The sequence below is a fragment of the Poromitra crassiceps genome (assembly GCF_964638095.1).
Source record: "Poromitra crassiceps genome assembly, chromosome: 5".
NCBI classification, from domain to species: domain Eukaryota; kingdom Metazoa; phylum Chordata; class Actinopteri; order Beryciformes; family Melamphaidae; genus Poromitra; species Poromitra crassiceps.
This window is the reverse complement of record NC_139642.1, coordinates 65,172,930-65,199,180: the sequence shown is the minus strand read 5'-3', so window position 1 is coordinate 65,199,180 and position 26,251 is coordinate 65,172,930. Positions and strand designations below refer to the sequence as shown.

At 43.1% G+C, this 26,251-nt stretch overlaps 1 protein-coding gene across 1 annotated transcript; it reads left to right on the top strand.

The window, feature by feature from the left end:
- Window positions 1–70: 70 nt before the first annotated feature.
- On the top strand, window positions 71–26,251 carry LOC310776764 (porphobilinogen deaminase-like). Its single transcript, XM_083636938.1, has 14 exons — window positions 71–160; window positions 1,190–1,243; window positions 2,262–2,334; window positions 6,247–6,296; window positions 6,698–6,753; window positions 11,055–11,132; window positions 16,266–16,343; window positions 16,783–16,858; window positions 18,960–19,073; window positions 19,960–19,998; window positions 20,937–21,056; window positions 21,250–21,303; window positions 23,156–23,242; window positions 24,942–26,251. The coding sequence occupies exons 1-14, from the start codon at window positions 131–133 to the stop codon at window positions 25,113–25,115; spliced, it is 1,083 nt and encodes a 360-aa protein (XP_083493064.1). The 5' UTR covers window positions 71–130; the 3' UTR covers window positions 25,116–26,251.

The window sequence follows — 26,251 nt, the reverse complement described above, 5'->3', positions numbered from 1 at the left end:
CTCTGGCGTCTGATATGACCTCAGCACAGCTCCTTACCAAGACACAGGATAGCAGGCAGGCAGTCCCAGACACACAGACGACACAATAGCCTGCACAGTGCCCGCGCGCTCAGTACGGCCAGAGACAAGTATGGAAGAAGGACCTTACAAGTACATCAGGGTGAGATGGGGCAGAGCGAAATAGTCAGAGATGGGAAGTAACGAAGTAGATGTGATGAATATGATGCTGATTTGAGTGTGACTATTATTTTACTTTTGCTTACTTTTACGGTATATATTTTTCCTTGAATAGACTTGTACAAATTGTGCAATAGGGGTTGTGCATTGATCACTGTGCTTTAATGTAATAGTGAAGTGTCTGATCTGATGATCATGTTTGCACTTAGTGTTTCTGTGTAACTGTTTGTTTTGGTCATTTGTTGTTTGGTCGTTTGTAATGTTGTGATGCGACTGAGCACTTTTTGCCCAAGACAAACTCCCCCTAGGGGATAATAAACTCATCTCATCTCATCTCAAATACTTTGTTACTGTGCTTAAGTAGGATTTTCAGGTATCGTGCTTTACGGAGTATTTATTTTTCGGACACATTTCTACTTTTACTGCCTACATTTTAACACAAATATCTGTACGTTCTACCCCTTACATTTTCAAAACAGGCTAGTTACTTTAGTTTTATTGCACGACAAAAACAATGTAACGTTCGTTTGTCTGTCTCTCGTCTCGCGCTCTCCCAGCTTTCACACATGAAGTTCACCTTTTTTTGTGGAAAAAACCATATCACACAAATTATTAATCAAAGTATAGTGTTTATACATCTTAAAACATTGTTGGACGGGATCTGTAGTTTAATAGGCTTCAAATTACATTAATATGGCGTGAGGTTCGGTTAGCTTTGCACAGAAACAGCCGGTAGAAAAACTTTTTTTAAAAAACCTTTATACATTCCTTTTATACTTGAATAAATAAGTTAAATCAGTACTTCGTACTTCTACTTTAAGCTCTCTTTTTTTCTCTTTTTTTTACATGAGTAACTGTACTTCTACTTAATAGTAAATAATGTGTGTACTTTTCCCATGTCTAAAAATGCTGCAGCAGGGTATGTAAACTAATTTAGACGGTTGTAAATGTGTTGTGGAGAGGTTTTATTGTAGGAAACTGTTGACTGAACTGAACTCTTTTCTCCCTGCAGGATGGCAATGGAAAGGTTAGTCGGGTCATCCGGATTGGAACCCGCAAGAGCCAGGTATAGTACTGCTTATATTTGACAATTTCAGAGATGATGGCTTTTACATTGTTCCTGACTCATACGTTTTTTCTGTCCCGTGATTTTTGTTAGGGGTTAGCTTAGCATCATCTGAATGCAAAGAGACTTCATGTGTCAGTTAAATGTGAATGATCTGATATGCTGTTCTTCCATGTCGGTTTAGATACAGCAGACTTCTGTTGCTCTTCTAGTAGAGATAGCTTAGGTACAAAAAATAATAATAATTGCATTTTGTGATAAAAGCATATAGTTTGGTATACTTGTAGCCAAAGGCATTCCAAAAAGAATTGGATATATGGAGGAGTCATGAATGTTTGTGTAACTACAATAAAGCTGTGTAGACTAATCTGATATGGAGGATCTTGGTGTTTCTTATGATGAATTGCTCAGAAGCTGCCTTCTATCTCACAAATCAACAGTCACCTCTGGTTTGCACAGTTATGGCAATCACTTATTTTGAGTCTTCAATTGTGAGATAGAAGGAAGCTTCTGAGCAATTCTAAAGTTCCAAATTTGAATTCCTCATCATAAGAAATGTATGATTTGATACCATGATACCAAGATCATCCATATCAGAGTTAGTCTACACAGCTTTATTGCAGTTACACTTTCCATAGGCTGCCAGTCTGTGTCTGCAAAAAAATTCAATTTTTCCCCCAACATTCACGATGCCTCCATATCCAATCATTTTTCGTATGCCTTTGGCTAGAAGTGCACCAAACTGTGCTTAACTGCCCCACTAAGATAGGCTGCTCCTGTCTTACAATGCCTACTAAGATAGGCTGGTCCTGTCTTCTAATGTCCACTAAGATAGGCTGCTCCTGTCTTACAATGTCCACTAAGATAGGCTGGTCCTGTCTTACAATGTCCTTTCCAGATAGCTGCTTTTTCTCTAGTGTGCTTTAGTGATTTGGTTATCCAGCATGCAGTGACTGTGTGGACAGGGAACAGGCCAGTTCAGATAAAGTCAGTTTGCTGTTTAATTCTTTTGTCCCAGTTGGCTCGTATCCAGACGGACAGTGTTGCTGCCACGCTGAAGGAGCTGTACCCTGACGTCCACTTGGAAATAGGTGAGACCATAACCAGATTTTGTTGTCCCCAAGAATATCTTCAGCCCCTTTTTAGGTTGGTCCAAAAAGCCACGAATATCCACAAACTGCAGGCTTCTTCTTCTTTGGTCTAAAAGTTACAAAGCCGATCAGTTTAGCTGAGAGAGCGCCCCTGCAAGCGACATTACCCGGCTGATTATCGGATCAGCTGTGATATAAATAGCACATGGTGTTACAAAGCGTTCTTTTCCACACCGTCTTCGTCTTCTCCTCTCAAATTAATGTATTTGCCCTCCCATTTTCCGCCGCGGTGGTACGCGACTGACTGAATATGCCAACAGAGGCACTCCAAGGTTGAGATGAGTGTGTTTCGGACAGGCATCAACATTAACTGCACGGGCGTCAAGTTGGCCAGAATGTAAAAGTAAAGTAGGTCTTCCGCTTTAGGGCTTAAAATAAAACCCTTATTGTAACGTTAACGCTAATGTTAATTTTTGAGTAACGGCCACAGTTTCACTCCATACAGTATATATTCTAGACAACACAACAAGTATTTTGATAGAAGGTTTGCTGCTTCGTTCATTGAAATACCTTTTTCTCCTCCAACGTGTATCAATAAGGCTATTTACTTTAGTTTAAATTACATTATTTTTTATGTTTTAACCAGAAGTTTCCGTTTTATCCTGGCTAACCTGACGCTGCACAGCCGTGTGAGCAGCTGAACGGGTTGGGAGGTGATGTGAAAGTGTCAATGGCGATTACACCATGCTGCTTACCTGTGTTTAAACAAAAAAGTGTATAAGCGGTACATTTGATGTAAAAATATATATACAGTATTAGGGCTGTGGCGATTCACTTATCTCCCGATTCGATACTATCACGATTCTTGGGTGCCGATTCGATTTATATTGCGATTCTTAAGTATTGCGATTCTACGATTATTGCGATTCGATATTACGATTTATTGCGATTTTTGTTTATTTTTTTCTTTTCTTTTTTCAGTTTGTTTGCTTTTTTACACTAGATTAGAACATGGGAAAAGTTGAATCATACACTAGAGACTGTATATTCTATCATGAGTAGGGCTGGGCGATATAGTTAAAAACAGGGGCGGACTGGGATCATAATTCAGGCCGGGCATTAGATACCAAGCAGGCCAGGCCGATATGGGCCAACGCGCGTGAAATTTGGGCCGTTTGAAGCCAGATTTGGGCCGTTTGAAGTCCAATTTTACAATGAGATGCACCCACTTTAACCCTGAAGTGTAATTATTACTTCAGACTAACTAATAAAGTAATAAAACCACTAGTAAACCAGTAGGCGGCGCCTAGCCTGCTGTTCAGTGAGTGGCCTGACTGCAAGCACCCAATTTTTTTTTTTTTTTTTTTTTTTTTTTAATTTGCGATTATCGATTCTGGAATAAAAGATCGATCCAAAAAATCGTGACATTAAAAATCGCGATACTTAGGTGAATCGATTTTTTCCCCCACCCCTATACAGTATATATATTATAGAGGGGAGAGCAGAGGTGCCCAGATTCTTTCCTATGAAGTGCCATAATCTGGATGGATGGCTGTGGGCCAAAAATAAATGTTGATCTTATGTGAAATTACATTAAATTTAGGGGTGCACCGATCACGTTTTTTGCCACGGATCACCGATTGCCGATCGCCTATGGGAAATATCTGCCCAACCGATCATCGACCGATCACCGATCACTGATATATAAACTCCTCAAAAAAAGTTTGGAAACGTTATTTCGGTCGATTATTTATCCCCTTTAATAATACCAATTGGCATTGTATTTTATATCATTGGAAATCCTGATTAGTGATAGGGCTTTTTTTAATAAAAAAATAAATATAAAAAAATATCGGCAATCAGCCGATCGCATATTTGAGGTCAAAATCGGCCGATACAGATTGCTTGCCGATCGATCGGTGCACCCCTAATTAAATTATATTATTTCATAGACAATTTACATTCTAAATCTGAAATAGGTCTCCTTTCAAAACCATGGAGGGCCAAAACAAACTGAGCGAGCCCCAAATTGGTCAGTAGAGGCAACTTGCAGAGAGATATGTGGAAAAACATAGGGATGGTGTGGGTGTAGGTTAATTCAATAACGTTAGGTAAGAATGAATTTTCTGATTAGGTGGATTTGTTTGTAAATGTTGGTGACTATACAGTATGTCATGACCAGGGTAGGAAATTAAGAAAAAAGATAGAGGTCCGCACACTGAGTGTGTTTCTCTGCCCACAGTGTGCGGACCTCTATCTTTTTTCTTAACACATTCACTGCCAGCAGTTTTTTTTTACTGTAGGTAGCTTCTGCCAAGTTTTTTTTTTGAGGATTCTGGCTCATCTTTCAAGAGCCGAGGATTATTTTCTGCTAAGATTTTGTGAACACAAAATATCTCAAAATAACTAATAGAATGTGTGCTTTCTCTGTCTAAAAGAGTTAGTTTGTAGAGTTAGTAGTTATGTAGGCATTAGCAGTTGAATACAGCATGGTTTCAGCGTCTTAAAATTTAAGCTGAGATAAATGGCTTTTTGTGAAATTCGATAGAACAGTCACTTTAACCATTTATTTTTGGCGTAAGACGTCAGACATCTAAACAATAGTTTTGAACAGTAATTTCCTCCATAGCAGCAGGAAACCCCCCTCTCCTTCAAACTCCTCCCTCCGTGTGTGTTTTCCTCCTCCCTCCGTGGCTGCAGCGGTACAAGCGAGCCTCTGCCTGTCTGTGCTGCCTGGCTGCTGGCGGCCGCTCTTTGGGCGAGTCTGCATGGGGCTCGTTCGTTTCGGTTGTGAGCTCAGCTGGAATGAAGCTGCGTGCGATTGTGGGCTTTCTGCCGGTGTTTCAAAGTGTGTTGCACCGATAATCTATTATGCAAATTTGCAATCCCCCACCGCCAGCTCCCAGCGCGAAAGCGAAAGCGTTTTCGCCAATCCATTTTACAGTATGAGAATGGTTTCCTCGCGCGTTCCCCTGCAGTTTTGGCTCGGCTTTTTCTAGTCTGGAGAGCACTGTCGCCACTTAGTGGGTCGGTGGAATGGGTTGTACACGTTCGGTGGCTCCCATATTTATATAGGAGATGTAAAAGGGTTAGATCAACGTCATTTTTTTTTTTGACGAGTTGACTCGCCATTGGCAGTCAACCGTTGGTTTCTGCTTGACGAGTTGACTCGCCAATGGCAGTGAACGTGTTAAAGTCCCTGGAAACCAGAAATATTTCTTTATTATTTATCATTTTGAGTTCATCACATCACAGGACCCTATGTTAATAAGCCACCAGCCAAATTTGAACGATGATGAACGTCGCAAAGTATATAAATTTAGGTTTGACAGTCATGGCAAAAGTCATGAGAATCAATTAGTTTTTAGAGTGTATTTTCTCCCGCGGACTGTGTGGGCGTGTCCCGTCTGCAGCAGAGAAATTTCTCTCTCTGTCTCTCTCTCTCGGAGGAGAGAGATTATTCATTATTCAAATACAATAATGCTAGGGATGCACCGATATGAAAATTTTGGCCGATCCCGATAACCGATATTAACGTTGCTGTTATGGCCGAAAACCGATTTTTACCGATGTCAATATGATCTGTATAAAAACACATCTCTATGATAATCAAATTTTGTACATACTGAAAAACATGTAAACAGCGTGAAAAAGTAATGTATTTCTTTATTTCCAAAACATTTGGAAAAGCCCATAAATCAGAGATTTACCGCATTGTTTCCTCTCAATGTGAAAATGTTGGCTCATACCGATATTAACATTGCAACATCGGACTGATGCCGATATGTAAAAAATGACTAACATCGGCCGATACCGATATGATAACTGATATATCGTGCATCCCTAAATAACACTGTAAGTTACTTATTGAGAATGCTGTAAATGAACCTTTCTGTCTGCACTCTATTTCAGTTGGCATGACAACAACTGGAGACAAAATCCTTGACACAGCTTTATCAAAGGTGAAGCTCATCGTTTCATTGTGTATGCATATTTAAAATTGGAAAGGAGTGGATTTTCATGTCGGCAACAAAGAAATATACACATCATTTTTAACTGACAGGATTGCCTCTACCAACATCGACAAAAGACAGAAAATTCAAACAAATCAAAACAAATGATATCATTGGACTATTATCAAATAAGCTCTATGTTAAGAATTAAAGTCAAATCTGCTGTTTGTAAATGTGTATTGTTCAATGTAAATGTTTTCTTCTTTTTCTTTTTCTTTTGTCATGGCCTCAAGTCTTGACTGTATATTCACAGCACACAATATAAAAGGCTGTGCTTGTTGTGTGTTGTAATGGCTGGTACCCTGCAGTGTTGGACAGCTTGTGCTCATGTGTGACCTGTTTGTTTGCAGATCGGAGAGAAGAGTTTGTTCACCAAAGAGCTGGAGAACGCTCTGGAGAGGAATGAGTAAGGATGTGTGTCGACATACAGCAGCTGCTACCTTACCAGCTGCACTAACCACCTGGTTAACAGCTGCTACCTTACCAGCTGCACTAACCACCTGGTTACAGCAGCTGCTACCTTACCAGCTGCACTAACCACCTGGTTAACAGCTGCTACCTTACCAGCTGCACTAACCACCTGGTTAACAGCTGCTACCTTACCAGCTGCACTAACCACCTGGTTAACAGCTGCTATCTTACCAGCTGCACTAACCACCTGGTTACAGCAGCTGCTACCTTACCAGCTGCACTAACCACCTGGTTAACAGCTGCTACCTTACCAGCTGCACTAACCACCTGGTTAACCTAATGTAATGTTAGTACTTCTAGCAGTACTTATGGCCCAATTCCACCGCAGCTAGTAGCGCGGTCCCGCTCCGCTCGACTCGATAAATGGTCTCATCCCACCGTTAAAAACCGGCCCAGCCCGGTTTGATTTAGGGCTGAGTCGTGCTACTTTTAATACCTGCCTCGTCGGGGTTCTATTCTGCGAACCCAGGTTCATACGGTGACGTGAAAACATTGTAGACGACTGATTGGTCAGGCAGAATCGTGTTTACTGTCTATCCTACTGACTGTCAATGCAGCGCTGCATACCAGTTTAGTGGGGGGCTTACCCTTCTCTTCTGTTATGTTATTTCCATCAGTCTTTTGTGTTGCTGCCTTCGGCGCTGGTGAAATAAAAGCGATCTCCTTGCTCAGCTTTAACATGCGCTCCTCGGGAAGCCCTTTGTAGTTGGCTCCGCTAGGCCGCAGGCGAAGCCGCGGTCTTGCCTGTTGAGCTGCCGCTGGGGTTCTCCTCGTAGCGCCTCTCCCGTCCCCGCGCAGTGCATGCATGTGAGTTTGAGTAACAACAAAGTGATATCCATTCTCCTAGCCGATTGTCACATTTGCCCATGTACACTGTAGGTCATTTAGAGGCACCAGTATTTCATAATCAGTTTAAAAGTTCCGTGTATTGATTTCATTTTAACGTTATACTTATAGCCTACATCGGCAATGGGCGGAGGGCAGATATGCGGTCGCTATGATGACCAGGTGTGGGCGGAGGCAAGTAAACTTGCTATGGAAACAGAGTCTATATCAAGTAGAGCCGAGTAATACCAGATAGAGTGGAGCTGTACTGTGCTGTTATATGTGGTGGAAATGAGCCATAACAGTGTTGTAGAACAAACGAGGGTTACCAGATATTTACAAATATACATACATGTCCGGTATAATCCATACTGCCTTTATGATCACTGTAACAGTAACGTAAATTCAATGATTAGGGTACAACTCTATCGCCCCGCTGGAGAAAGTGGTTCACATCGGATGCTATTAGCTTTTCACCCATATGGGCTTGTTTCAGAAGGCTGATGCTTTTGGATTGAAATTGCCATAAACACACAGAACCGAAGAAAATAAAACATGTAGAGACACCAGAGAGAAGAAAAATACTGTAAACTTAACAAATGTAAAAAAGAGTACCGTATATAAACTGGAGAGAATGGAGATCACAGCCCAGTTATACTATAAAGCAGTGGTATGCAACCTTGCCCTGATCAGGAGTAGGGGTGGGAATCGCTGAGTAGCTCACGATACGATATCGTCACGATACTTGGCCCTCGATAACGATATTATCACGATACAGCGATACTGCGATAATCGATATATTGGAAGACGATACTTCACGATACCTGTGTAACTGAAGAGAAAAAAATACCCCTAAAAGGCAAGAAGCAGGTATTATGTATTTATTTATTAACTCTCTCAGAGTTCACTCACTCACTCATACCATTTTCGATACCACGGAGGAAAAGTTACACATTAAGTCTTTTTATTATTATTATTAAAACAAGAAAACCTATATAACCTACCTACCTATATCATTTCTAAAAGTAGATATTAATGATCAAACATTTCCATTCATGTAGCCTACAGTATTTATGTTTTTGTTTCAACTACAAACATAAATAAACGTCAACTTGAAACTATGTTTGAACTACCACACACAGCATAATATTTTAGCCTGTTTATTTAAAAAAAAAAAAAAAAAAAAAATCTTTTTTTTTTTTTTTTTTTTTTAATAAACATATCGATACTTGGTGCTAGTGTATCGATAACGTATCGCAAGTGGAAATATCGCGATACCGTGAGTATCGATATTTTGTCCCACCCCTAATCAGGAGCCACATTTCCAAAAAAAAAATCTTTGAAAGAGCCACAATCATCATCAAAAGGGAGTAAGTGGGCTCTGTTTGTTAAAGTTGTCAGTTGAGTAAATGTGCGCTGCGCATGCCAATAGGGCAGCCGAGGCCACGCAGCAGCCGAGCTGCGGGCGAGGCCGAAGTTGAGGAATTGTGCGCAGAGGGACGTCACTCGAGCACTCCATGATGTGATCAGTGATGTCACTCGAGCACTCCATGATGTGATCAGTGATGTCACTCGAGCACTCCATGATGTGACCAGTGATGTCACTCGAGCACTCCATGATGTGATCAGTGATGTCACTCGAGCACTCCATGATGTGACCAGTGATGTCACTCGAGCACTCCATGATGTGATCAGTGATGTCACTCGAGCACTCCATGATGTGATCAGTGATGTCACTCGAGCACTCCATGATGTGATCAGTGATGTCACTCGAGCACTCCATGATGTGATCAGTGATGTCACTCGAGCACTCCATGATGTGATCAGTGATGTCACTCGAGCACTCCATGATGTGATCAGTGATGTCACTCGAGCACTCCATGATGTGACCAGTGATGTCACTCGAGCACTCCATGATGTGATCAGTGATGTCACTCGAGCACTCCATGATGTGACCAGTGATGTCACTCGAGCACTCCATGATGTGATCAGTGATGTCACTCGAGCACTCCATGATGTGATCAGTGATGTCACTCGAGCACTCCATGATGTGATCAGTGATGTCACTCGAGCACTCCATGATGTGATCAGTGATGGTCACTCAAGTTGCTAGATGCTCCAGGGAAAATAAAAGAAAAAATCAGCCCACGGCCGATACTACAGCGATATTTTGTTTTTAGGCCTTCGCAGGCCATTTTAGGGCATGTGTTTGGTATGTCTAATATCCATGTTTAGGCCTGTATTTGGAAGCTAGACTATGATACACATTATTTACTAGGGCTGTGAATCTTCACTGGCCTCACGATTTGATTCGATTACGATTCAGAGGCTACGATTCAATTCGATTACGATTATCGATGCATCACTTTTTTGATTTATTTTTTCTCACTTTCTTTTTTCTCACTGTGTGGCTACTTTTAAAATAAAAGTGCATTTGGAATTGCATTGTATTATGATCCATAATTAAAATAAACAACTGCATGTACTTCCATTATATTTTTATTTGATTATTTAAAAAATATATATATATATATATATATATTTTTTTTTAATAATCGATTTTTGACATTTGTGAATCGATGCAGAATCGTGCATATATAATAATAATAAATAATTGATTATTTTTGACACCCCTATTATTTACGGATGGGCTTTTATACAAAATAAAGATCATATTTTGCAATTAGTCTGAACTGCAGTTTTTACCTGCTCTGAGCCCTGGATTATAAGCAATCCAGTTCTTTTTACAAGTTTTAAAAAGCTGCAATTTGACATCAATCACTTTTTGGGACAATATGTATTGATAACATGAAACAGGGACACTACAGCGCCCCACCACATATAGTTAGGTGTCTAATGGCTATTAGACTTCACAGCATGTAGCCAAGCTGAGTGTAATGGATCTGGCTCACTGTATATAAGCCTAAAAGTCCCTCTTCGATGTTACCAATATATAAACTGTGCACATGGTTTACTAATCCATGGGCACAGTTAAGGGAGTAAATTGTAATAAAACCATACCCACTGAGCTACCATATTGTTTTTGTATCAGGTGACCCCTGGGGGGCTCCACAGTTCTCCTTATTGTACTATGTTTATAGATTAATAACGCTGCTGTGTTGAATATTCACTCATTTAGCACAGAAATGTGCCAATTGCTTTCGTTGTTCTTGTCATCTTGTCAATGGACGAGTCTTATAGAGAAATTGTGAAATAACTGGTGCGATGGTGCAGTGTGCCGCCCCCTGCTACCCAACACCCATGTGTCTCTGTGCTGCTGCTACCTTGAAGCTGTGGAGCAAGGCAGCAGCAGTGAATGTGTCTCTGTGCTGCTGCTACCTTGAAGCTGTGGAGCAAAGGCAGCAGCAGTGATACCATCAGACCTACTGTACATCTGTGTCCTCTCCACAGGGTCGACCTGGTCGTCCACTCGCTCAAAGACCTGCCCACCACTCTGCCTCCAGGATTCACCATCGGCGCTGTGTTGAAGTAAAAACACACACACACACACACACACACACACACACACACACACACACACACACACACACACACACACACACACACACAGTAGTGTCTGTGGAAGTCTACAGTGTGTCATGATACATTCAGGAGCACTACCTGCTGCTTTAAACAGGGTTCCTTCCCACGGTCATGGAAAACCTGGAAAAGGCGTGGAATTTCAAAATCTAATTTTTTTCCATGTCTTATTTGAATGCCTTTCCCATATATATCTACATATATGTATATTGTGTGTGTGTGTGTGTGTGTGTGTGTGTGTGTACACATATATATATATATATATATATATATATATATATATATATATATATATATACACTGTATATATAATTAGTGGTGGGACTCGATTAAAGAAATTAATCTAATTAATTAGAGGCTTTGTAATTAATTGCATTTTAATCGCATATCAATATTTGACACAAGAAGCAACATTTTTCAATTCAAATGGTTTTTGGTATATGAATGAATCAGTGAATAGGTAGTAGTAGTACTACTTTATTTGGCACATAGCCGTCAGTAGACTGAATTAATGACCAATTTACAGGTTAAAAAGCAAACATGAGCACAGGTTAAAATGCACAATCGGCACAGGTTAAAATGCAGACATCAGTAGCCTACATAGCTACATAGCATATTTAAATGTATGGAAAATGCATGTTTTATTTCAATAGCTCCCATGTAATGTGATGCAGTGAATATAAATAAAGAACTAAAATCCAGTATAGAGAGGTGTGTCCTATTTGGACAGTGTAGTAATAATAGCCCCTTTCAGACATGCCCTGGAATTCAGGACTTATCTAGCCCAGGTGGGGGTGTATGTATGAATGGTATGGAGCGACGCTCCTTTGACCTTGATCTGTGACTAGGCTAGAGGGTAGTCAAAGGGCCGGGTTGGAGCACCAGAGCCTGTACACACACCAGCTCTGCAGAGCCTGTACACACACCAGCTCTGCAGAGCCTGTGAGAGAGAGACAGAAAGCCAGCCAGACACATTATTATTATATAAATAGTCGATGTGAATGAGCGAGCGAGCAAACATCAGGCAGTTTGTTTTTCCAAATGAAGCTGGAACCTGCTCCATGTGTCAGCCAACAGGCGACGTATAGAGGGTATGCGCACCCACTGGAACACGCCCCCTCAATCTGAATGAGTGTCAAAATGAGTGTCAAGTTCCTCCCTGAGTAGCAGGTGTCAGTTATCTAGGCTGATTACTGCATTCAAGCTCAGTCTTGCTGTGACACCTTCAAAATAGAGCATTTTTGGATGCGAGGGTCATCCTGCTTCCTAGTATTGGACATCGCTAGGATATCTAGGACCTATTGCCATAGTTTTTTTTTTCATCGGGTGGAGAATGCTTTCTATATCTTTGATGTAGTCTACATTGAAAAACGTTATCAAAGTTCTGTCTGGACTCATAAACCCCGCAGCACACTACGTCATGCCCCAACTCCCCCTGCCCCCTTCTCTACTCTACACCGGAGGTGTTCCCACATGTGTGACAGCAACAATGCCTCATGTCTGAAAGGGTCACTCCAGGTCATTCCCAGGGAATCATTGTTAGGATGACGTCATCATTCCTACTTTGATGTCGTCATTCCTACTATGATGTCATCGATCTCTGATGATGTCGCAAACGGTAGTGATGTCATAGCACAGGTGATGTCATGTTCGGATCTATAAAGGCCCATTCCGGCAGGTCCTCTCCAGTGATTCATAAGCTAAACTTATATCACGTCAATCTCTGCAACCGTTCCCAACCTCGAACAAGTGCAGACCTAGCGATCAAGTTCCACAGCCTCCCTACTTCTCAAGACTTACCAAGTTTGCCTCGGCCATCAACTACCCGCGAATAGATCCACATGTCTTCCGACACCAACCCTGACAGTATGAATCACTCTGAAAAGGGTTTAGCGGATAACGTTCCATCGATCAAGGGGGGAGGACCATGAGGCGCCAAATCTGCAAGATTGGCAAGATCTGCAACAGGGGGTCTTGAGCAGAATACTTGACCTGATTGCCCACCAGGAAGAAGCAATCCAGGCTCTGGCTTCCAAGGCCGAGGATCGGTACGCCCTCCTGGTTAACCGGCTAGATCGTCTCGACGGACTAAACCCTCCTGAGGGTGTCATTCTGCAGCCTTCCGCTCCTCCTGCCCCAGCTTCCGAGGGCACTGTCGTCCCGGAGGTTTCCAGACCTGCTACCCCCCCAGCTACAGCGACCGTTGCTTCTAGCCCTGCCTCTCGGCCGCCTCCAGCTGCTAAGCGCATATTCTGGGGGGGAGTTTGCGTCATCCCAGAGCAGGGGCAGCCACATTTGAGTCCCAGCAGCCATCTGTACCGTGATCTGACCGGCAGGGTTCGCATCACACCAGAGGAGAGGCAGCGCCGTTTGGACACCCGGAGCTGCCTGTACTGTGGTCGAGCCGGGCATTACCTCTCCTCCTGCTCCCGGCGTCCAGTAAGTGGTCCCACCGCTCGCCGGCCCGTGGTACTCTCAGTGGATCAAGACTCTACGTGTCCAGCCCCGAAATCTGTACGGTTGGGCAGCGTTCCCTGCAGGACTCAGGAGTGGCAGTGTGTCTCCAAGAGGGTTAAGGAGTTGGAGAGGACTGTCGATCGTCTCATTGAGAAGTTCAATCACTGCCTGCAGATCAGCTCCGTCCCCCCGCAGGGGGCCTCCGAGTCTGCTGGCCCTGAGGCACAACCTGTGGACCTTCCCCTCGCCGAGTCTGAACCCGTACCTCAGCAGCAGCCAATTCCAGTTCTTGACCCACACGTAGGTTCCAGCTTGATGCTGGGAGGTCCCCGTAGTGTCGTCAGCCCTCGGTCAAGAGCAAGAGCAAAGAAGAGGCGTTTAAAGGAGGAGACGGTGGGTGTCCTCCCCAAACTACAGGTCGGGAGGGCAGGCCTCGCTGAGTCAGATCCCCCTGTGGCTCTGCCTTCGGAGACGGCGGCATTTGACCCTTTTGATGGTCTCCAGCCTCCCATGTTTGGATCGTGCCCCGGGGGATGGCCGGCTCCAGAGGACCCACCGGAGCCGGTAGAAGTTCTGTCTACGTATCGGTCTATCTATGGCTTCGATATCCAGTATTAGGGAGGAGCACCTCCACTGTCCTACACCCCCTTTGGGGTCTGACCACCTGCATCTAACCACCTACTGAAGAGCACCTCACTCTCCTACACCCCCTTTGGGGTCTAACCACCTGCATCTAACCACCTGCTGAAGAGCACCTCCACTGTCTGGTCCCCCCTTTGGGGGTCTGGCCACCTGCGTCTGACCTCCTGCTGAGGAGCCCCTCCACCAGAACCTTAGGATTTTCTGTTCTCCATATGCCATCCTTGATGGCCTCATTGGACGCCAGGTGGCGTCCGTTGAGGGGAGGGTACTGTTAGGATGACGTCATCATTCCTACTTTGATGTTGTCATTCCTACTATGATGTCATCGATCTCTGATGATGTCGCAAACGGTAGTGATGTCATAGCACAGGTGATGTCATGTTCGGATCTATAAAGGCCCGTTCCGGCAGGTCCTCTCCAGTGATTCATAAGCTAAACTTATATCACGTCAATCTCTGCAACCGTTCCCAACCTCGAACAAGTGCAGACCTAGCTATCAAGTTCCACAACCTCCCTACTTCTCAAGACTTACCAAGTTTGCCTCGGCCATCAACTACCCGCGAATAGATCCACATGTCTTCCGACACCAACCCTGACAAGCATTTTCCTGAGCGACCCCGAGATCATCCTGAGTCCATATCTGAAAGTGGCTAATGTCTGCTATTGAGTCACCGCCTCACATTACATGGAAATTCTATTATGGATCATTGAAAAGTCCTGGAAATGTTTTGAAATGTTAACTATGTCAAAAGAAAATAACTCCTGCACGCTGTCTCCAAATGCAAAACGTTTTATTCAACAGAAAGAATAACATTTCGGTCCTGAGACCTTCATCAGATTCTTTCTGTTGAATAAAACGTTTTGCATTTGGAGACAGCGTGCGGGAGTTATTTTCTTTTGATTCAGTCGGGTTTTCCCTCCTCTGACGGACCTGTCATTTTTAGGTGTGCAGAAACTTTGCTCCTTCAAATGTGAACTATGAAAATGTGTTGAGAGCCTGTTTAACACATTGAGTGCCAAGGACGTCTGTGGACGTCCTAAAAAAAAGTAACGAGAAGTGCCAAGGACGTCTGTGGACGTCCTAAAATCATAATTCATATTATTCCATAATTCTGCTGTTTAAGGTCGTACCCAGCCAGTGAGCATGAATCCCTTCAAGGGATCACACGGCGCCACCTTAAAAATCTACACGGGAGCTGCGCCACCCACCTCAGATCCTTTACTTTGTGCAGGAGAAAGCGGAGAAAGCCGTGATCAAAGAGACAGCGATGCATGCTGCAGCCAGAGCCATATAGATTGCTCTGTCTGCAGCTGACAGTTGGCTGCGATCCGCGCCCACAACTGAGCTCTTCTGCTTCTGTCTATCTGTCTGCATATAGTTTCTCCACACGATTCCCTGCCAGAAAGGCAGCACCCGAAGCCGAACGGCCAAACCTTTTCCTTCAGTCCCGTTTGCCATTTCCTTGTTGCGCTGGGATCCGCCCGGGGCAAAAACGGAGGCTGCGAAAATAGACTGTGTGCGTGTGGGGAGGAGTTTGCAGCTCAGGGGTGGAGAGGGGGGGAGAGGGGGGTGGGGCACGCAGGCTGCACAGAACTACACCATGTCACTACATCAGAAAATAGTAGCTAGAGTCAGTGAATGTGCTTGAAATTAGAGTGCAAAAAGTATTCATAAAAGTGACTTTATCTTGAAAAGTAAAAAAAGACAGCAGAAAACCCTTGAAAGTGCTCTTCTTTCAGAGGCTGTCATTTCATAATGGAACTGTCTAGAAACAAAATTTCTTCTTTGAAAGAAGCAGGAGTGTCCAATGTTTCATTAGAGTCCAGCCCTGTCCATATAGCCCTAATAGAAAAAATTCTATAGCTGTTTTCAACTGAATAGAAGTGAATCTGGCACAGGCTCCAGACAATTTTACTGAAGCGCTGTGGCACTCAATGTGTTAAAGGCTCAATAACTGTTTTATTCAACACTTGTGCTTTCAGGAGAGAAAACCCCCATGATGCAGTCGTCCTGCACCCAAAACACACGGGGGAAACCCTCGACACATTACCAAAAAACAGGTACAACCCCCCCCCCCCCATCCCCCACCCCAGGAATTTGTTATTGTGTTTGAATGCATTTCAAAAGTATGGCAACTAGAGATGAAACGGTATGAAGAAATATCACAATTATAGTGACCACAATGAGCATGGTTATCAGTATTATCACTGTATTGTTAAAATGTGCTGAAAATGTAAAAAAAAAAGTACTGAAATAATTTTTACCAAGGCCGCACACCTGCGTCTGGGAGACTGTTGCTAACTTTGGTTGATGATGGACATTATTTATTGGGTTTTTCAAAGCGCTGTAATCACAACAACCCGGAAATCACGCTAACACGGTTTTAATGATAATGAAAATTCAAAGCAGTACGGTTATCGTTAGGAGTTTTATCATGGTTTATCATTTCATCGTCCTAATTGCAACATGTGAACTGAGATGTTGCTGTGCGCTTTGCAGTGTGATTGGCACCAGCTCTCTGAGACGGGCTGCTCAGCTGAAGAAGAGATTTCCTCACCTGGACTTCAAAGATATCGTATCCTTTCTCAAGTCTGTCTCTCTCTGTAAAGTGTGACTCTTGCAAAGCTAAGGGAGTTTAGGCAAAACTATACGTACCTAAAATGGTTTGAAGAAATCATGGCAATACAGTCAACAAACCCCAAATCAAATGTCACCTAAATAACAACATTCCTGATTGCAGGCATGTTTTTGGATTGGATTTGCAAACATAATGTAGAAACTCTGGTACTGTAATATATTTCAGGATCATTTTGTCTACAGCTGTTTTACCTCCAGGACGTTATGTTTTGATGGTAACTGGAGTTATTATTGGTCTACTTTCACATGTTGATAACATTTTACTTAACATCACAAACCTGCTAAGTTCAAATGCGATTAGCAAGGTTATAATAGTTTTGGATTTTTTCATTTTTTTTTTTTTTTTTTTTATTATTTTTGACTTTTTGTTTTCAATATCAGTTTAGTTTTCATTCGTTTTTAAGGTGGGGTTCATCATTTAGATAAGTTTTTCTTTTCTGAAAATGCTTACCGTAGTTTTAGTTTAGTTTTTATTAGTTTCAGTGTTAGTTTTAGTCTTTTTCCCCCTTTTCTTTTTTTTTGTAATATGGGGTGTTTATCAAGGGTGAGATTCAAAAAGGTCATAAAAGATGAACAGCCATCCACAAATGACAACTAGTCTAACAGCCTACACAAGATGCTCAATCTGTAATAGTCAATCATGAAAAACATCATGCCTATAGTCTTACCAAAAATGACTTGACAGGATAACAGCGATGAATGATCTTAACGAAATTTCTTTCACTTTGTTAACCAATAGATCTCTATTAGGAAGAGACCTACTTTTTCCCCAACATATCCTGATTCTGAACGAGCTTATTCCAACAATAATATGGTTAAAGAAATAAAGGATAGATAGATAGGACACAGGCAACGTGAGGTGACGCAACAGTCTTCTTCATTGCTGCTAGTTCTTTATATTTTTATAGGGATATCAAGGCTACAAAAGTCTTTCGAGACAAACAGGACATGATTCGGATGTTCCTGTAGATTTACTAACCAGCTATCGGGTCGCAGGGGGGGAGTACTGGATCAGGTTGTCTCAGCCAGGCTCCATCACGCTGCCTGGCCGGGGGGGGTAAGCTTCTGTTTTGGGGAAGGGAGGCTGGCCGATCTCCCCAAGCCAATATGGTTCTCCCTTAACTTTTCCATGTACGGTAGCTTCTTGTGCATGTTTTTCAAACAGACTTCTAGATTCATGGCATTTCCCCTTGAGCAGTGTCCCACATTTGATCACGTTCCACTACAAGTCAGTTGCTCTTATCAGTCACACATTCAGTCATATTCAAAGTAACGTTCATCCTAGCCGACTCTCTGCCACTTTCTCCTGACTTTCACCGCCATGATGCAAAGCACGTCGGGTTACCAGGCGACGGAGACGAGGGGCGTGGCACAGAGGGACAAGAAGGAAGATAGATCTAGGAAAATAGATTGCATCTCCACTCAAAATACTAGGCTTATTATGTATGAAATAAACTTACGAAGACTAAAACTAAGGACATTTTCTCTGCAATTTTATTTTATTTTAGTTAATTTTGTAAAAACACAATGCCGTTTCAGTTAGTTATAGTTTTCTTGTAAAGCTTTGTTTTATTTCATGTTTTTTTTTCAATTTTAGTTTTAGTTTTTCGTTAGTTTTTGTTAACGATAATAACCTTGCGTCAGACTGATATATCCATAATTCTTATTTTAAAGGCGTGATGTATAAATGGTAAATGAACTGCATTTATATAGCACTTTTCTAGTCTTAACGACAAGTCAAAGCGCTTTACAACATGCCTGCATTCACCCATTCATACACACATTCATACACCGATGGCGGCAAGCTACCACGCAGGGGTACTGGCACAGCCATCGGGAGCGATTTGGGGTTCAGTGTCTTGCCCAAGGACGCTTTGACATGCGGACTGGAGGGGACGGGGTTTGAACCACCAACCTTTTAGTGAATGACCCACTCTACCTCCTGAGCCCCAGTCGCCCCAGACAGATAGTAGTAACTCTCAAGGCGGTCCTACACACTGTAGCTTCCTGAGGTGTTTGTCCTTAGCTGGAGTCTTCAGCGTGGAAACCTCAACACACGTCTGAAGAAGCTGGACGAGAAGGAGGACTTCGCCGCCATCATCCTGGCCGCCGCTGGCCTCAAGAGAATGGGCTGGGACAGTCGCATCAGCCAGGTACCTCAGCTCTCTGTAGGTCTATTAGGACCTCTAGTGATGCTTCTCATAGGACTGGGCAATATCAGAATCAGAATCAGAATCACTTTTATTGCCACAGTATGCAAGTTACATATGAGGAATTTGTCTTAGTGTCTGTATGCAGCGTAGCGGTTACATCAATATACAGGGATAAGAAGTAGGAAGATAACTAACGGCAATCGCAAGGTTGCAAGTGCAATCAAATCGAGTCAATATATACATATGTACATGAGTATGTCTGCTATTAGCCTGTGATCAACAAGCTGTGCGATCACAGGACAGGCGACCTGTCAATCACCCCAAAACAGAGTATTTTCTATCATCTATTTTACTCTAAATAGGTGAGTTATATAACGTACAGTTATTCTGAAATGTGAAAATCACTATATAAACCCAAAATTGTGTTTCGGTCCATTTAGTAAACCTGCTTAATCGCTGTTACAAAGTGGGGCATTTTAACATGGGGGTGAACGGGAACGACGGGACTTCTGGGTCCTGCCTCAAGTGGCCATTTGAGGAAATAGCTTTCAGGATCACTTCCAGCAGCTTCCTCTGTAAACCCCCGAGCTAGCCCATCACATAAGTGTTGTCTTCCTGCTTTTAAAGGCTGCGTTACAGTAAAGTGGTGTCATTTGAACTGACCACACTGTTCTAGCTGTTCTATTATTATTTCTCACATGTGGCTCTGACTTCAAACTGAATATTTAGTCCACTCTGTAGAAAATACACAGATATGTATTGTGTATCACCATTCAGCCTAAAAATACAGAGAGAAGATTTTTAGGTCCATATCGCCCAGCCCTAGCTTCTCATGTAACAGTCATCCTTTAACTCCACACACTGTCTGGTTTCTCTGCTCTGGCAGATCCTGGCGCCTGAGGACTGCATGTACGCTGTCGGACAGGTACGTACAATGCAGGCAGCTCATGTAATACTACAGTTCAGCTCATTGTTTGTTAGAGAAGAGTCTATCTGAGTCTGACGACTAATACAGTATGACTCTGGGACAGACTGCTGATATAGATATATACACTATATATATATATATATATATATATATATATATATATATATCCTTTCCCAAAAATTCGAATATCATGGAAACGTTTTTTTTTTCACAATTCCTTTCAAAAAGTGAAACTTTCATAGATTATAGATTCATTACACACAAAGTGAAATATTTCTAGCCTTTATTTGTTTCATTTTTCATAATTTTGGCCTACAGCTCCAGAAAACCCCCAAAACAGCATTTCAAGAAATTAGAATGAATCAGCAGTTACTTCTCAGTTATGACTGACTCCAGCCTCAGTCCACTCCCTCTGAATCTCCGCCAAATTTATGAATCGTCTTGGTTGACAATCCGCTGAAGCCCACGGTCATCCATGGTATTTCGATGATATTCTAATTTTTTGGAAAGGATCTGTATATATTTTTTCTTTTCTTTTTCGCATGTGATATATGGGATATATATATCCAATGGTCTGAAGGCTGTTATAAGTTTATGAGAAAACCGATAAACACACCTATAGAGTCATCAGGTTTATTCTTTGCAGTCAATGTCCACTCACGTACTTTGAGGTGAGTTCCCGCTATTTACTAAGTGCATGTAAACGCGGAAATCAGATTATTGCCAGTTACCTGATTATTCTCAGTTATCCGTGTATTGTTTGCATGTAAACGCACTCATCGTACTCGGACTCATCTAATGTTGACTTGACTGGAACACTGGGGACTTCAGACTCCACTCAGACTTGAGATATAGTGACTTGAGCACAACACTGGATGATAATAATACAGGTTGTGTGTGTGTGTGTGTGTGTGTGTGTGTGTGTGTGTCATCAGGGGGCTCTGGCAGTGGAGGTTCGGGCTAGAGATGCGGACATCTTGGAGATGGTCTCCGTGCTTCACCACCCCGACACTGTGCTGCGCTGCATCGCCGAGAGAGCCTTCCTCAGAAGCCTGGTACAACACACACACACACACACACACACACACACACACACACACACACACACACACAACACACTCACTCACTCAGACACCTGGTACAACACACACACACACACACACACACACACACACACACATTCTTCAAGTGCACATTTCCACAGTGAGCTGTAGATGGCGTTGCATTCAACGTACCTCTGGTTTCTAGGAGGGTGGCTGCAGCGTACCAGTGGCTGTACACACTGAAGTGAAAGACTCCCAGGTAAGAAGAGTGGGTACACACTCGCACATATGCACCACATCTGCCATGGAGGGTGTGTTTTCTGCTGGAGGTATCGGCCTTTTCTATGTCCAAGCCATGCCATCTTTTCCGATACCATTTTTTGTTACGTGCCGTGCCGTGCCGTGCTCCCAGTTGGCTGCGGTGACATCTCGCCAACCCGTTGATGACCCCCCTTCTCATAGCATAGGTTGTAGGGGTGTCACGATACACTCAGTTCACGATACGATACACAATATTGGGTTCACGATAACGATACGATATTTTAACAATATTTGTTTGCGAATGATTTGTAAGTTGAGGGGGCATCCTCCACGCTAATTTGAGTAATTTCACCATTTTCATCCTCCGTGTCTGTAACATCCCTCGTCTGTTCAAACAAAGCAATGAAAAGGAGAGCGAGCATGCAATCAGATGCAGATCAGTGCCACCATGTTCAGCTTCTTTTTCTCGCGATATGAGATTTCATCGCAACGATACATATTGTCACGTTTTGATGTCGCGATATATCGTGGGACGATATATTGTGACATCCCTAATAGGTTGCGTTTGTGAAACTCTCAGGCGTCTGTGCTGGAGTGGAGAGAACAGAGAGAAAGAGGATTTTAAGAGCCTCTCTGTGCTCAGCTCTCAGTACTTTTGTAGCTTCTAACTGACTCTGTGCTTTGAAGTTTAGTTGATCTCCTGGGTTTCCTTTGTACTTTCAGATATCTGCTTCAATTGACCGTTTCCTCCTCGCTGTGCCGTGTTATGTTACTGCTGAGCTGATGAAAACATTCCCTGCTGCTTCCTATCAAAAGCTTTCCACTCACAAACTAGTGGAAGGCTTTTATTGTGAAGAACCTAGAGGAAATGCAATGTTTATCCACCGTTTTAGCCGTGGCTTTTGACCATTAGTCAAGATCATTAGTCACAGTCACACACTGCTATTTATCCATCTATATCGTTTTGTGTTAGTTGCCTGAGTTTTGGAGATATCGGCCGCAGAGTTGGCTGCCTTCTCTCCAATACAATGGAACTGGATGGCACTGGATGGCTTGTGCTCGAAGCACAATTATTATTTTTTTGACTCAACTCAACAGCATTGTCTCTTTCCAGAAATCGTGACCCGGTTACTCAAGATAATGCACAGACTTTGTTGTCAGCAGTTTCATGTAGGAACTATTTTCTTTTGACAAAACTACTCCCACTAGCTGCTGCTGCCCTAGCTGCTCCTATGTAGTCTCGTGTAGGAACGAGCTAGCAGCTAGTGGGTGTAGTTCGGTCAAAAGAAAATAGTTCCTCCATGAAACTGTTCATAACAAGGTCTGTGGATTATCTTGAGCAACGGGGTCATGATTTCTGGAAAGAGACATTGCTGTGGAGTTTATCAAATGTATTTCTTTAGCACTTTGAGCACCACAAGCCGAGTGCCATCCAGTTCCATTGTATTGGAGAGAAGGCAGAAACTCTACGGCCGATATCTCCAAAACTAACACAAAACGATATAGATGGATAAATAGCACTGCAGGTGAGAGGGAAAATATGCATTTTGGATTTTAGGGTGAGCTGTTCCTTTTAAAGACACACCTTCATGCGTAAAGCCCTGTTGTAGAGGATACGCAAATGGAAGCCAGCCGGGTCTCGTCAGGTCAACTTTTCGTATGTAAAAGGCCTAATAGAGACTAGATTCCAAATCCCAAGCGTTTGAGGGGTCAACAAACCATGTAGTAATCATGTTGTAACAGCAACTTGGAGAATTGTTCAAAAATGAGTGGATCAAGACTTTTCTTACACTGAAAATGTGTGAAATTTGAACGGCTTAATTGTGTTTTGTGTTTCCGCGTTTCCCCAGCTCTACCTGACGGGGGCAGTGTACAGCCTGGATGGCTCAGACAGTCTGAAGGAGACCATGCAGACCAGCATCGCTGATCTTAAAAAGGTAACAGTCACCCACGCATCGCACATATCTGTTTCTACTACTGACCGTGTGCGATACATGCATGATACAGGGTTCGTACAAAGTCTTGTAAGTTTGGAAAATGCTTAATTTTAACAGTTGTGTTTTCAAGGTATGCTTGAATTCGAATACACTCGAAAAAATATTTGAAAAATTCTGATCCACACAATCAAACACAAACTTGTTTTATATTTTAAATGAAACCATGCCGCCGTCATATCTGTATGTTGTCTCCTTGCGTTGCACACAAGACCCGGACGGAACCAGAGCTAGATGGACTGGAAAAAAGGGAAATTTTTCCTGTTGCGTTCTGCGTCATGAGGGCAATGATCTGCGCTCAGAATGCGTGCGCGTCCTCTCAACCATTGACGTTGTGCGTGCCTGCACACTGTTGATCCCTTAGCCCTCATTCACACAGGACGCTGAACGAAAGCAGAACTGAAGCTTGAAGCAGCACAAGCTGAACGTACGCCGTGTTGTTCACACAAGACGCCTTCTCTTTTCCTCTCAGCGTCTACTCTCGTGCCTTGAGCCCGCCCACAACTCCCATTTGACTTCATGCCTCACGGCTTCACGGCTTCAGCGTCACGCTTGGAAATTCGGCGTCAGTCCTGAGTGATTGCTTCGGCGTGGCTTCAGCATGACGTGAGCGTGGCTTCGGCGTGGCGTGGCGTGAGCGTGGCTTCGGCAAGGCGTCAGCGTGCCACGCGCGCGGGTGGTGTGAACGGCTTCGCCTGTTAACAAGGACGCCGAAATGAAACTTGTGGGTACAGCGTAGGTTGAGCGTTGCTTCGGCGTCCTTTGTGAACGGGGGCTAACTCTGGAAATTAGCAAGCATAAAATAATCATGATACTATCAAAGTTAATATGAACAGGTGGTAAAATATGCAAAGTGACAATTGCTGTTGATTGCTGTAGCTATAAAGAAATACTGTAAACCTTATTTTTTTGCATTTGACCTTTCCTGAAGTGAGAAACATACTTCAACGTGAGCCTCTAGTTGGCACATTGTCGGCACATACTCGAAGGTCAGCTTGACGAGAGGGTCCCAGGGAAGGTCCCGAGCAAAATGAGTCAATTGTTGATTTCACTATGATTTCAATGTTTAGAAGTTAGCCCAAGGAGAGAATGGAGTGCATACACTTTGTAACAGCTTTCACTCTCTCCTGTTATCTCCCCATCTACATTACATTATACTTGTGCTGTTCACATCAGCTGCATCGACCCGCCGGTGCGTTACAGTATATATTACACTTTTGTCTCGTCCCTTTCTCCTCTGTGCTCCAATAACAGTTGAGCAAGCTTGTAGAAGTATGTGGAGCCGGCCTAGAGTACGTGATGTCACAATTCACTCTAGCAGACTTTCCAGACACATTTTAAAACTGGGACAGTTCACAGAAGTTTTCACACTACATACAGTACATACATTATACATCAAACCCTTCAGCTACTTCTGCTCTCACTCACAATGTCAAAATATAAGCGATGCGATGTCTAGTTTTTGAAATATTATTAACGTTTGTTTGACACTCTTGTTTTGACTGACCTACTACCTAGCAACAGTAACTATGGGCGGTAACAATTTAGATGAGATAATAAAGGCTTGGAGAGTCTGTACATTTTTGCTTGAGGTCATCTGAAGGTGCTTGAATTGAAAACCTGCACGACCCCCTGGTGGCAGGTTGCAGAGGAGGTGGACGAGCGAGTCCAGAGAGTGGGGGTCACCGCAGACAAGATGGACGCCGCGGCGCAGGACAACGCCGAGAAGCTGGGCACGGAGCTGGCCTCACTGCTGCTGAGCAAAGGAGCCGGGGAGATCCTGACGGTGGCACGGCAGCTCAACGACGCCAGATAATGCTGCTTCCACGAGGAGCTCTGGAGACCAATCTTGACCTAGATCGATCCCAGTCCTGTGTCAAATAACTCTTGAATTCCTGTTTTTTTTTAAAGTTCTACTTTGGATCTCTTGAGCAGAAGCGGCACTTGGACGGCGTGCCAGCTTCCTGTTTGTTTGCTTGAGCAGGAGCGGCAGTTGGACGGCGTGCCGGCTTCCTGTTTGTTCGCTTGGTACCAGGTGAGCTCGATCACTAGAGTATTGATGAGGGTCTTCGAGCACTACTTTGAGCAGAGGAGCACCACTCTGGGATTTGAAATAGTCCTCGCAGAAATGTGTACATCAGCTCCTTGTGCACTCAGGTCTTTGCTCTAGCCTGTATACAGTGCCTTATGGAATCATCTCCTAACAATCTTGATAGGTACATTTTTCCCCTAAGGACAGTTAGGTCTGTGTTACTGAACATCTACTATTGTTCCCCATAAGCAGAAACAAGAGAGGAGTTTACACCGACCGACCCTTTGAGCTTTCAGCTCCTTTGAGACTGTGCTGGAATTTTGATTGTACCGTGTGTGTGTGTGTGTGTGTGTGTATGTGTGTGTGTGTGTCATTTGAGTATGTGTGTTCCAGGAAACATCCTCTATGTATGCAAAGTCCGTCCTCCACTCTTCAGCTCTGCACCACAGCCTTTGCTTCTGTCTGGCTTTGCAAAAACATGTCAACTAACTAATACTTGATGGGACTGACTGACATCCATGGAAATAACAAGTGTTAAGTGTCAAATATTTTATTACGCCAACTTACTAAAAAGAGAGCCTTCCCTCCCCTTCATTCTACTCATGTTGAGGTTTCCTGCTTTTTAAGAATGCTCTACAGTAGCTACCTCTTTTACCAAGAGATAATATATTATATCCACTATGGCAAGCGGGAGGGACAATTTTATTTGATTTAACCCTCGACACGGCAAGGCTGCAGTTTATACAGCGTACACATAACCTAGAGTACAGTTTCACTGCATTATAGAGAGCCAAAGTGGCACGTGACTTCCTGCTTCAGCACTGTACCAGAGATTTTCCCCGCCATTTATTTTCCCATAGACATTTCGTAAAATGCTTATAAAAATAGTTTTACTTGTTCAAACCAAACAGTACAGATAT

What these genes read in the sequence shown, in the direction of transcription:
- LOC310776764 (XM_083636938.1), top strand. Translation starts at nt 131, where the DNA reads ATGGAAGAAGGACCTTACAAGTACATCAGG. An exon ending in GCATGTACGCTGTCGGACAG is followed by an intron (nt 19,999 to 20,936) that starts GTACGTACAATG and finishes GTGTGTCATCAG; the next exon opens with GGGGCTCTGGCAGTGGAGGT. An exon ending in GCATCGCTGATCTTAAAAAG is followed by an intron (nt 23,243 to 24,941) that starts GTAACAGTCACC and finishes CCCTGGTGGCAG; the next exon opens with GTTGCAGAGGAGGTGGACGA.